This window comes from Saccopteryx leptura, chromosome 2, assembly GCF_036850995.1.
Source record: "Saccopteryx leptura isolate mSacLep1 chromosome 2, mSacLep1_pri_phased_curated, whole genome shotgun sequence".
NCBI lineage: Eukaryota > Metazoa > Chordata > Mammalia > Chiroptera > Emballonuridae > Saccopteryx > Saccopteryx leptura.
In genome coordinates, this window is record NC_089504.1 from 272617254 (window position 1) to 272630443 (window position 13190).

At 47.4% G+C, this 13190-nt stretch overlaps 1 protein-coding gene across 5 annotated transcripts in view; it reads right to left on the reverse strand.

Moving 5' to 3' along the window:
• HHAT (hedgehog acyltransferase) overlaps window positions 1-13190 on the reverse strand; it is a 287861-nt gene that overhangs the window by 248054 nt on the left and 26617 nt on the right. For 3 of the 5 annotated variants that reach the window (XM_066366058.1, XM_066366059.1, XM_066366054.1), the window contains one exon: window positions 7428-7495. The exons of the other annotated variants lie outside the window; for them this stretch is intronic. In XM_066366058.1, coding sequence (XP_066222155.1) covers window positions 7428-7495 — 68 coding nt within the window. The remainder of the gene's footprint in view (window positions 1-7427; window positions 7496-13190) is intronic. 5 annotated transcript variants of the gene reach the window in all.

A 13190-nucleotide genomic window follows, 5' to 3' on the forward strand; every position in this document is an offset into this window, starting at 1 on the left:
CCCCAGCACCTGTCAGTCTCTGCCCCAAAGCAATTAGTAAGGAAACAGTTACCATATTTCCTCATGTATAAGATGCACCCTTTTGCGAAAAATTTGGGGTCTAAAAACTGGGTGCGTCTTATACAATGGTTGCAGATTTTTTAACTTGCATTTCCCACTTTTTCGTACTTATTGTCTTTGCACTCATTATTTAATGATGAATAAAACTTGAGGTCAATAACTTAATGTAATAATTTTTTTTTTCAAATTCCGGGCCCCAAAATTAAGGTGCGTCTTCTATATGGTAGTGTCTTACACATGGGTAAATATGGTAATTGTAAACTGGTTTGTGGCTGAAAAAATGTTCACCATTCCAGGCCTATACCTATACTACCACCTCAAGATGTGACTAAGTATTCACAAAAAACCCCTCTCTCTTTTTAATTTTCTCTCTCTCTCTTTGTCTTCTTTCCCTCCCTCTCTCATACACACAAACACAACTACTTGAACTTAGTTTCACAGAGCTAAACCCTGGGTTTGAACTTCACCTTATCTTTTTCTGGCTCCTTCAAGGATCTTTACAATGAAACAAACATCGATCCTATTGTGTAATGGTTAGCACTCTAGACTCTGAAACAAATAATACTTTCATCAACTGGTAGACATGAAAGAGAGGGGAGGGCAGGGCAGGGGACTTGGTGGCTGAGAATTAATAAGCAAATTTGAGATTTATCCACTTGGACGGCAGGCTCTATCCTTACATAAGGCAGAGAGCCACTCCCCCCGTCCCCGTCCTCCCCAGAGAGCAGCTGCCCCCACACTTCTCCGTGCCTGGCTGCAAACTTTCACACGTGAAAAAGGAAATGCAGAGGGGATAAGGCTACACACGAGACAGTGCGCGGACAGAAGAGGGGCCGGAGTTCTTTGCTAACAAGAGGGCGCGGGCCCACCATGTGCTGGCAAACCCTCCTTCCTTCACCAGCCTGTGGGTGCCCTGCCTCTGCCGCGTGAAGACTCCCCAGCCCATGCTGTCTTGTGGAGGGGCTGGTACGGGACACGCCAGTCCGCCTGAGCACTGCCCGCGTGACGGACCCGGCTGCAGGACACCCAGTTTCCCATTAATACAGACAGGCTGGACGTCCACACGCACAGCCAAGCTGCTGAGGAATCTACTCCCATCAGATGGAGGGTTGCAAAGCCGTGATAGGAACAATGGGGTCATCGCTGAGGGGCTGTGGCTGAACGACACAAGGTCAGGCCTAAAGCCTCCAAACTCGCCAGAGTCTAGACACGTGAACAAAGAAGACATTGTCTAGGACCTCTGTTCCTTCATAGTGAGTCTCCCACCTGATAGGCAAGCTCACCTTAATCCAACAGACACCACAGAACACCTACTGTGTGTCGGGGGGGGGGGGGGGGCAGAGACGGAAGCCCCTCTCCCGTCTGGAACAGGTAATGTTACACACGCAGGTTCAGGGAACTCATAGAAGGGAGCAATGACGTGATAGGAGGAGGACCAGGGTAGAGGGGCAGAGGAGGTCCCATGCAGGCTGTCCCTTGAGCAGGAGGGAGGTGCCTACCAGTCTGCAGAGTGTCACATGTAGGAAACGTCAAAGCATCTGGTGAGTGGCAGATGATCCCATCACTTAGCAGCAATGACAGAACCCCAACAATATGGATTAGGCATTCATTCTGTTCCAAGCACATACACGCTGGGTGTTTTAAATCCCTCACCCCATTTCCTGACAACCTCCCAGTCCCATATCCCAGAAAATAAAACTAAAGCTCACAAAATAAAACTAAGGCAAATAGTTTTCCCAAAGGCAGAAAACTGCATTTTGAACTCAAATCCACCCAACTCTAAGCCTATACTCTTTCCAACCAACTTCCTTAAATCAGAAATAAAAATAGAAAGGGAAAAAAATTCATGGCCACACCAGCTGACATAGAGCTTCATTGTATCAGTTGGAGTCAGACCCTGTCTAGGAACAAGTTTACTACATCAAACAAGGGACGTGGGCACTAAAAGAACATTCCTTTTATTTCCTTGGGACCAGAGCAAGAAGACTAGCAAGGAGAAAGAGACAGGGACCACAAACACCAAGTCAGACGATGGCCAGAGCTGGAGCGGCGCTGGGCTGAACCCCTCCTGGGCCGCACCCAGGCTCCCAGCGCCCAGCTGCTGCAGGGGCCGCTGCGGGGGCCACTGGAGCCGGCAGGGGAGAGCACTTCCAGGGGGAAGAGCAGCCGGGGAAAACAAGATGCGAATGTCACAGCACATGGGATGGGAGCAGTCCCTGAGAGGGGCACCTACGCACACACACACACACACACACACACACACACACACACACACACACCACCCCCGCCGCTGCCCTGGCGTCTCAGCCAGTGCAATCAGCTCTGCACCAAAGTCATGACAAGGCCCAAAGGCATTCCTGATTTGGGCCACAATACTCCAAACTCTAGCACCATCAGAATGTGGAGGGCGTCCTCTGGCCCAGATCCCTTTCACCATCCTAAATGAAGCCTCACCTTGAGTCACCATCTCCCTGACACGTCCTTCTCTTTCCAATCACGGAGCCCCGGGAAGAGCGTCTTCTCTACGGATGACCAGGCCAAATGCTGCCCTCCGTGGGGCTCCGGGGAAGGTCAGCCTCCTCCTCAGAAGCAGTCCGTAAGTGCTCCTGCCCACAGAGCTCTCTCCCCACTCTGACCATAAACACTGTCCCACCTAGCATTTACCTCCATGCCCACCTACATGCACGCAGGATGATGCTTTTTACTCCAGTGTGGCTACCTGCCCCAGCATTCTTCACTCCTTACAGTTAAACTCAATAAAATACTCCCCTGTTCTGTTCCTGGCACTGAAGGAAGATACAGGAAGGATTAAATCCTAGTCTGCCCTTGTGAGACGCACAGTCCAGTGGAGGATGGAGGACACAAAATAAAACTACAACTATTGAATATATTTATCATCAGAGTACAAATACGATCCAAAGCATCGCTATCACACCACCCTGTTTCTTTCTTTCTTTCTTTCTTTCTTTCTTTCTTTCTTTCTTTCTTTCTTTCTTTCTTTCTTTCTTTCTCTTTCTTTCTTTCTTTCTTTCTTTCTTTCTTTCTTTCTTTCTGTATTTTTCTGAAGCTGGAAATGGGGAGAACACAAAATAAAACTACAACTATTGAATATATTTATCATCAGAGTACAAATACGATCCAAAGCATCACTATCACACCACCCTGTTTCTTTCTTTCTTTCTTTCTTTTTCTTTCTTTCTTTCTTTCTTTCTTTCTTTCTTTCTTTCTTTCTTTCTTTCTTTCTTTCTTTTTTTCTTTCTTTCTTTCTTTCTCTTTCTTTCTTTCTTTTCCTTCCTTCCTTCCTTCCTTCCTTCCTTCCTTCCTTCCTTCCTTCCTTCAGACTCTCGCATGCACCCGACCGGGATCCACCCAGCACGCCCACCAGGGGGCGATGCTCTGTCCATCTGGGGCATTGCTCTGTTGCGACCAGAGCCACTCTAGCGCCTGAGGCAAAGGCCATAGAGCCATCCCCAGTGTCCAGGCCATCTTTGCTCCAATGGAGCCTCGCTGCGGGAGGGGAAGAGAGAGACAGAGAGGAAGGAGAGGGGGAGGGGTGGAGAAGCAGATGGACGCCTCTCCTGTGTGCCCTGGCCGGGAATCGAACCCGGGACCTCCGCACGCCAGGCCGACGCTCTACCACTGAGCCAACCGGCCAGGGCCAACACCCTGTTTATTTCCTTCACATCATTCAGCTCTCTCTGTGGCTGTGTTTGTTTGTCTACCTCCTGTTGGTCTGTCCCCACTAGCAGACACCAGGACAGGAAACGTGTCTGTCTGGGTCACACTGTATCCCCAGCATCCACTATGGACTTGGACACAGCTTTAAAAGAGCTGTATATGTGGACGGAATGGAGAGAGAGACAGCGAAGGGTCAGGAGCTGTGAGTACCAAGCCCAACCCGGAGGCCCAGGCAATGCTTCCGCACCGGGGACACTTGGGCTTGGATGTGAAGAGTGAGTTAGGATCCCAGGAAAGGGTTGAGGCACATCCAGAGAGGGAAGCAACACGTGCAAAGGTAAGAAATGGCTAATCAGCATGACAAAGGGGGACACCAAACCCCTAAATGTTATTGTTGACCAGTTGTTGTCACAGAGGGGTGATTTTGCCCTGAGGGAGCCTGTAGCAATGCCTGCAGACATTTTTGATTGTCATGCCCTGGGGCAGCAGGTGCTACTGGCATCCACTGGGCACGTCCAGGGAGGCTGCTACACACCCTGCGATGCACAGACAGCTCCCCCACAACACAGAATTATTGGGTCTCAAATGTCAGCAGTGCTGAGGTTTAGCAACCCTGCTGTTGCTCAGCATTCAGGGATGCAGTGATCAGAGAAGGTAACAGCTTTCTTTTAACTTCACAATCTCTACTCAGTCTGTTTTTCTTCCTTTGATTAAAATTGGAACCGGTTTGATGGCAGTATTTACTTGCCACCTTCCCTAACCTCCAAGAAAAGAAAGATTCAGTGCGGAGTGTCCAGGACCTATCGGGCCTCTATTTTAGCCAAAATAAGACCAGCAGACATCAGTGATCTTCACCAAGGAGACAGTATCATCTCCTTCACTTGTTGGCCATCCACTCTGAGTTCCAGGACTCCACACTACCCACCCCATATGCAAGGTAATGACATATAGAAAGATGAGGGCAACAAAGGTTCTTACTCACACCAGATAGATGGAGAGACAGACAGACAGAGGCATAGACACAGATTTTTCAGAATGGCAAAAGACTGATTCTTTGGAGCTCCAAAGGTGTGTGTCTGCGCTTTGCACGCTTTTCTTTTTTTTTTTTTTTTTTTCTGAAGCTGGAAATGGGGAGAGACAGTCAGACAGACTCCCACATGCGCCCGACCGGGATCCACCCGGCACGCCCACCAGGGGCGAGGCTCTGCCCACCAGGGGGCGATGCTCTGCCCCTCCGGGGCGTCGCTCTGCTGCGACCAGAGCCACTCTAGCGCCTGGGGCAGAGGCCAAGGAGCCATCCCCAGCGCCCGGGCCATCTTCGCTCCAATGGAGCCTTGGCTGTGGGAGGGGAAGAGAGAGACAGAGAGGAAGGGGGGGGAGGGTGGAGAAGCAAATGGGCGCCTCTCCTATGTGCCCTGGCCGGGAATCGAACCCGGGTCCCCCGCATGCCAGGCCGACGCTCTACCGCTGAGCCAACCGGCCAGGGCCTTTGCACGCTTTTCAACAAAGGCGAGTTGGCCTGAACATTGGCACCCTGACCTGCGCCCTTTATGGGGGGCTGTCATGGAGAATGCTTAGAAGAAGTCATCTCCCCAAGACTCGAGAGCCTCGGCAGGGAGTCAAGCAGCTGGACCGGATGGAGGGACAGGAGCTGGGAAGTCAGGGAAAATGAGCCTCCTTTGTTTACAGGTAGCGAAACACAGCAGGGCTGAGCCTGTCTTTGACAATGAAATCTGTGTGGCCCCAAACCGTCTCAGGCCTGACCCTCTGTTCCCCGCCTTGGCCTGCCTCACAACTGCTTCTCTACAGCAAAAGGGCTCAGTCTATTTTTGCCTCTGGCAAACAATTCAGTATTATTGGAAAGGCATGAATTGTGACTCAAAAGAAAAGAGTCATCATTTTTTTCTGTTGCGAAAGATTCAGCCCTGGCTGGTTAGATAGCTCAACTGGGTAGAGCACCATCCTGAAGCACAAAGATTCAACAGTGTTATATTTCTAAAAACTAGATGATCCCAGACACTCATGAGGGCTATCTCCTATGACATCTCAAATTCCACTATGACATAAAGCTTTCCAAATATCCTCATCTCTGAAGTGCGCACAATACCACCTACCTTACAAGTCCTACTAATAATCCTAAGAAGGGTTTATGTAAATAAAAATGCTTATAAGCCTGACCAGGTGGTGGTGCAGTGGATAAATCATCAGACTGGGATGCAGAGGACCCAAGTTTGAAATCCCAAGGTCACTGGCTTGAGCAAGGGGTCACTCGCTCTTCTGTAGCCACCCCCTCCCACCAAGGCACATATGAGAAAGCAATCAGTGGACAGCTAGGATGCCGCAACAAAGAATTGGTGCTTCTCATCTCTCTCCTTCCTGTCTATCTTGTCCTTATTTCTCTCTCTCTGTCAAAAAAAAAAGGCACTTATAAATGACACAGCGAATAAAAATTCAATTTATATCCAAAGGTTCATGGAAATGCCTGGAGGGTAGAGGAACAAAAGCCAGAATTCTTCCCAGTTCCAGACAAACTCAGACCTTATATCTAATATAGTGACTCTGTACAGAGCTAGGGTTGGAAGGAAGGGACAGGTTACCCCAGAAAATTGAAATAGAAACGGAAGTATATTTGCTATAATTCTAAGCAGGATCTGGATCTCTCAAAGCAGAAAAATATCAGTACAGGCAATGTCCAGTTTACAAGTGAAGTGTCTTCCAAGAGTCTATTTGTAAGTTGAGTATTCAGAACTTAAAATGTAAGCATTATTTTATGTCCCAAGTGAGCCCAGAAAAGCTGATTGGACTTACAATATATCCAGTATACTATAGTCTTACAGGGAAAATAGTAAAAGACAATGTTTAACTATCATTTTAAGAAATATATCAAAATGCTCAGAAAAACAAACACACAGCTACCACTAGCCTTGACCTGAACCTCAAACCATCAGCCAGAGCCTGGACTCCTGCAATCCAGGCATTACAAAAAGTGTCCTGGGAAACTGAGAGGGGAGAATGAGAAGATCCCCAGCTTCAAGGGGTTCTTCAGAGAGGGAAAAAGAAATCTAGCATCTTGAATCTGGAAGAGGAGGTTCGAGTACCTACCCACAACATACTCTAATGAACAGAATGCTGTCACATCCAGAAAGGCACAGGGTATGTGACAGAACAGCAGCCACCTTGCCTGCTCCCTTAACAGGTGAAAGGAGTTGCAGCTAAAGATAAATGAGCTGGCCCATGGCCACCAAAGAACCAGGGAGGAGAGGGGAAGGGGGTTCCCAGCATGCTCTGCGGTGGTGCGGACAATCAGGGCACTTGGAGGCAGGAAGGAAGAATTTTCTGTAGTTGGCAATAGCTGGTTTAGGGGTGTCTGGGGACACATTTAATTCTAATAGATACAGCTAGATCAGGAAGAATGTTTCTGAACTTTATGAGAGTGAAATTTGTATCAATTGATAAAGTTACAGAATCAGATTTCTGGTGTCCTGAGAGGAGAGCAGGGGCCAGAAGATAAAGACCATGGGGAAGGCCTTACTCAGCACGGCACTCACACACCCTTTACAACAGCAAAGATACTTAACTCCCAACTGTTGATGAACACTATACCTGGGTCAATGCCAATACGAAAGTGATGCAAAACACTGCAACCGGGTTTGAAAATTGAGAATGTTTATCATTTATCCACTTTGTACCTTCTTTAATCCTCCAAATAAAGTGCCAATCGCCAGGTCAAATTCTTGGTCCAACTGCTCTTCATGGTCTGACAAGAAAAACAGTGTCTGTTAGTCACACATCTAAATAAAACCGGGTTGGTTTAACAGCAGAGGCACTAAAAGGAACTGGAACGTGTCCTGGAAAAGCCGCGTGGACGGAGCTACGGGCGTGGAAGGCTGTCTCACTCCTCATCTCCCTCTCCGGTTTTCTGCGGGCGAAGTTCCTGGAAACATGCAGTGGGGCTGCTGCACACGCCCCCTGCCACTTGTAATGCGGCCCGCAGCAGGAGAGGTGTCAGAGAGAGAGTACAGAGACCCCTGGCAGGGATCAGTGCAAAAGCTCCACTTGTACAAATTGGTAAAAAAAAAATTTTAAACAGACCATTCCACACAGTGATGGTGATCACAGCCTCATGATATGATATAATGCTAACAAGGTTATTAAATGGAATCGTATAACAGTAATAAATATGTTTATAAGCAAATAATACAATTGGTTTCAAACAAGAGATATAATAAAATCTTCCTTCAAATACTTCCTGAGGGTGTGCAACAACCAGGAATGAAACATAACAAGATCGGCATGCCTTCTGCCCTCCTGGGTTTCCTGCACACTAGATAGGAGAGACAAGTGAATAATAAACAATTACGGTAGTGCTGATGAGGGCCATGACATAGGAAGTAAGGGAGCTATAAAAGGGAGGTTGCCTTTGGGTGTCTATGAGATAGACAGGGAGCTGGGCAGGTATGGATGGTGCTTAAAAGTACTGTAAGTTGAACATAAAGACTTAGGAGTCCTCAGTATAAAGCGGTGATGAACCCTCCAGAATGGCTGACATCACCCAGAAAGGCACAGAGTACATAGACAAGAAGAACAAGGAAAACCCCACTGCTTATTGGACCAAAAGAAGTACAAAAGCCACAGAAGACCAGAAAGGAGCTCCCCAGAAAGATCACAGGAGGGCCAGGTGAGAGCGTGTTAGTAAAACTTAATCCTGAAATGATGCTGAGCTAGGGTGGGACCAAGGGGCAGAGTCACACACACGAGATGCAAACAGCAGCCCCAACCTCACACCAAAGGCAACACTGCCTCAGAAACGACAGAAAAGGGTGGGGTATCGAGCACAGCTCTGCAGCACACACACCCACAATGCATTCCACCTGGTCCAGGAGGTGTGCCGGAGTGTGTGGTTGCAGCAGGGCCCTGGTCCTTTCTGCTACAGCTGCAGACATGCACACTGTGTGTGTGTGTGTGTGTGTGTGTGTGTGTGTGTGTGTGTGTGTGCGCGCGCGCGCATGCGCACATGTGCGTGAGCATGTACGTGTGCATTCTGTGTTGTGCACAGACTCAAGTCCAAGGGAACAGTCTGCAAACAAGCAGCAAGCTACTGCAATCCAACAAAGAAGTAACAGGAACCTCCTAACTCATAAATGCAAATTGGATGGGAAAACACTGCTTCTTACCTCTTCAGTTTTGGCTTCATTTTCATACACAGAGCTACCTCCAGAAACATCAGAATTAAGCAGAATTGAAACAAGGCAGGAGATTGAGTTCTCTTTTTTTTTTTTCTTTTTTTTTTAAAAAAGTACATTCAGAAGCAGTGAAAATTTCATGCTAACAAGCACCTGGCTTCCTGAAGCTGGAGCACAGCTCCCTCTAGTGGGAAAAGGGAATTCGACGCAGATAGGAGAATTAGGACAAAACCTGTCCAGCGCTCCGTCCAGCTGAATACTACCTCACACACTTTTCTAACTTTAAAGTTTCTAGTACCTAGATTTTTTAAGTTTTTAAAAGTAAAATCAATTTAGTATACAGTATTTTCTTTATCTCAACATATCCAAAACACTATTTCAACTTGGAATCAATATTAAACAATTCTAATGAATTATTTTACATTCCTCTTTCTTACTAATCAATTCTTCAAACTCCAATGTACATGTTATCCTAACAGCATATCTCAACTTGAAGTGGCTACAGTAATGGACACCACAGCTCTACACCACACTTCCCCCTCGCATTTTGGAGAACTTCTACAAATCACCCTTGTCTGACGTCTTGACACGGACAAATGCTATATAACATACCTGTTAAATGACAACTTCAAGACCCCTTCAAAAATCAATGCCTGCAGGCTGTCTTAAGTTAGCCAAAAATTCACTGCTACAGAATTTGGCTGAGGTAGGAGAACGGAAGCTGAGACTTGGAGCAGAAGCTCTTTCCCCGAAGACTTCTCTGATTGCACCTTCTAGGTAGGGATGCTCTGTTCTTACTCTTCGGGCAAGACCAGTTCTTATCGCGACTCACATGGTACACTCATGGGGGTGGGGGTGCTGCAGGTGGAGAGGAGCTTTCTCTGCCTGAGAAATTTTCTCCGTACCACACTGGCCGACCCGAGGTGCCTTGGTTCCATTTTCCCAAAATTCAGTGCTGCACAAAAGCGCCTGAGAGCAGAGAAAGGAAACAACTGCTGATGAGCCCTCATTACTAAATCAGCTGCTGATTCTCTTCTCCAGCCACCACCCAAGAAAAGGATACATTGAAACCCCATTCCACCTACTAAGCGAGATAATTTGCATCTTAATTGCTGCCAGTGGGCTCTGGGGGTAAACCATTTACTTAAAAGCTCTCACTAACATACTCCATTCACCCTCAACACTTGGATAGGAAATCAATTCTGGGGTGGGGTAGGAGTAATTAGAGGGCAGTAAGCAGTGAGAGGGGACAATGCACACTCACATACCCTTCTGTGGTACACGCCACCTCCAGGGAGTAGCAACCCATCGTGGCCTAAGGTGTCCTGCTGCTTCTGTGCATTTGAACAATTCTAATCACCTCCTACTGGTTCTTTATTTTTCTAAGAAGTCTGTGGGTATAGAAGACTGTGGTAGGAAATGAGAGTAGAGGAAGAAAGAAAAATGGTCTTCTATAGATAAGATAATTGAATGGTGAGTAACTCTCAAGTATTCCTATAAAATATAAAGAAGAGGGAAGGATGGTAAGGCACTGGTTTTCCCATAACATCCTCGAGGTGTGGGGCTCTTGTCTCCTCCTCTCTCCCGAATGAAAAAAGGATTTAGAAATTCCCCCAAGTAAAAGGAAATAGGATGCCAGGCAATAAAGGACATAAACGGTCTCGATCCTCCCTAATAGGGCTGCTCATCTGCTACTCACCTAAGGCATTCTGGCCTATCAGGGCAGGCCACCGGCATGTCATTTTTTGCATGAGGGCTCCCAGGGGAGGTAGAAGAGCACCCGGCATGTCATTTGCATGAGGGCTCCCAGGGGAGGTAGAAGAGCCCAGACCAAGAATGAAGCGTTCTGGCTGAGGAGCCACTAAGCCACTTCACCCGCAGGTGTTGTAAGGTACCAAAAACTACAGAATTAATATTAATATTTTAAGAGGCTTGGAGAACATGTTATTAATTTGGGTTAAGGTGTGTAGAGAAATTGTGAGAATAGTCTCTGTACTGTGTAATTGGCATAACCAGGATGGCCCTTGGCATTGTATTGTAAGTGCAAAGGGGAGGAAAACATGGATCCCCAGACATTCCACCACACCTGTGGGGAAAGGGGTGCATCGCTAGCCAGGTGCAGGGAGAGAAAAGCCAAAATAAACCTTTTCTTATAACTATGAGCCATTTGCGGGCATTTGTCCCCATGGAAACTACCTCCTATGTAAATGCATGTAGTTAACACGTGTGACTCTGGACAGAGAGATGGCGGATGAACACTAGAAAATATAGGAATGCCTTTTAATATGTAAAAAGATATCTTTCTGCCATTGTGTTGACTTGTAAATTTTGTTTTCTCCAAAATAATGTATGGCTTGCAAATTGAACATGGTCCTATCATGTTAAAGGACATATGACTATAACCAATAGGGGTAAGGGGCTCCTAAATACAATTTTTGCTTCTGTACTTCCCACTTACAAAACTATAAAATCTAAGTAGAACAAAGGGCCGGCGCGCGCTCCCTCAGACCACTGTTGGAGTTGCTGCCGCTTGGCCAAGCTAGACAATAAAGCTTTGATGTGTAATCGATGGACTTTGTTCGTGTCTTCAATGTTTCGGGTCCCTCCGGATTAGGCTGAACACTGGCAAACAGGAAGCCATAAACTCTGTGCACATTTTTGGCATTTGCTCCAACATGGAGCACCGGCTGGGGGAGCAGGGAGTGGGGAGCTGTGGGTTCTAACACTGCATTGCCTTTCAATGCCCTGCAGCCCAGGCCCTGGCCCAAGTCATTGTGAGAGGTTTATTAAGAGCCTTAAGCAAACACACTCCCTTCCCTTGAGGACCAGTATCAATGTAGGAGGAAATGGCCAGTGCAAGCCCGAGAGGAAGGGTGGGCTGGGAGCCTGGGACGCCCAGCAGGAAGGCTATTTTAAAGAGTGCTACTGTTTCCTTTGACCCTGGCCACAGGTAACAAGGGAAACAAAAGTCAAATATAACACGAAGTGCCACCACGCAGGCCACCCAGAGCCTCAGCTGTGTCCCTACACCTACTGTTCGTGCCAGCTGTCAAGACAGTCTGTCCAGTCCCTGCCTGACTCCTGCAGGACTGTGTACCTGGGTCCTTCCACAAAAGACAAGTAAACTGAAGGGCCCCAAGTGACTCAATTCACAGCCAGCCAGCCCGCCTGATGCCCAGGTCAAGGTCACCTACTCAAGGACAGGACCAGTGACATTTGTTTCCCTACCCTGACCTGCCCCCTAACCCCGAGTTACTAACCATCTTGCAACTGAGAAATCACCTCCTGGTGAGCAAAGCCCATCACCAACAAGATGTTAATGTGTTGCATGAACAGTGTAAAAGAAGTGGTCCATAAATGAGCAGCTGTGTCCTTTTCTCATAACCTGAGATTGGTGATAAATGATAAGCACAGGTATGTATAGGAATAAACAAAAGGCAGAGGGGAATATGTTCAACTAATTATATAGCCCATTCTAAGAACACCCACTATATAAAAACAAAAAAATTGGAGGTGGCAATAAACAACCTGCTCTATATCTGCTTAAATATCAGAGTTCCTGGTGTCACAGAGTTTTGAGAAACACTGACAGGCCCTGGCAAGTCGGCTCAGTGGTAGAGTATCAGCCCACCGTATGGAAGTCCCAGGTTCCATTCCTGGTCAGGGCACACAGGAGAGGCGCCCATCTGCTTCTCCACCCCTCCCCCTCTCACCTCTCTCTCTCTCTCTCTCTCTCTCTCTCTCTCTCTCTCTCTGTTCCTTTCCTGCAGCCATCGCTTGATTGGAGCGAGTTGGCCTTGGGTGCTAAGGATGCTCCACGGCACTAAAAAAAAGGGTTCAGTTGGGGAGCAATGGAGCAATGCCCCAGATGGGCAGAGCATCGCCCCCTAGTGGGCTTACCAAGTGGAACTCGGTCAAGGCACATGCGGGAGTCGGTCACTCTGCCTCCCCTCCTCTCACTGAATTAAAAAAAAAAAAAGGAAATTGACTACTGATTACTGAAGATTAAAGAAATGAAAATAAAGTGCGTGTGAAATGAAATGCAAACCCATGGAAAGCATGGTTCAATTCACAGAATGTCACCTGTACACGACTTTTCAGGAAGGTTCAGCTGCCTGGAAGGCGAGCCCAGGCCCTAGAAGCTGGAGGACGCACTGTAGCTGCTGTGCGTGAAGGCAGTGGGCGCAGAAAACCGAAAGGTGGCAGAATTCATAAATCAAGGCAAGCACTTCTTCTTTAAAAAAGAGAATTAACCTGCTAACTAGACAA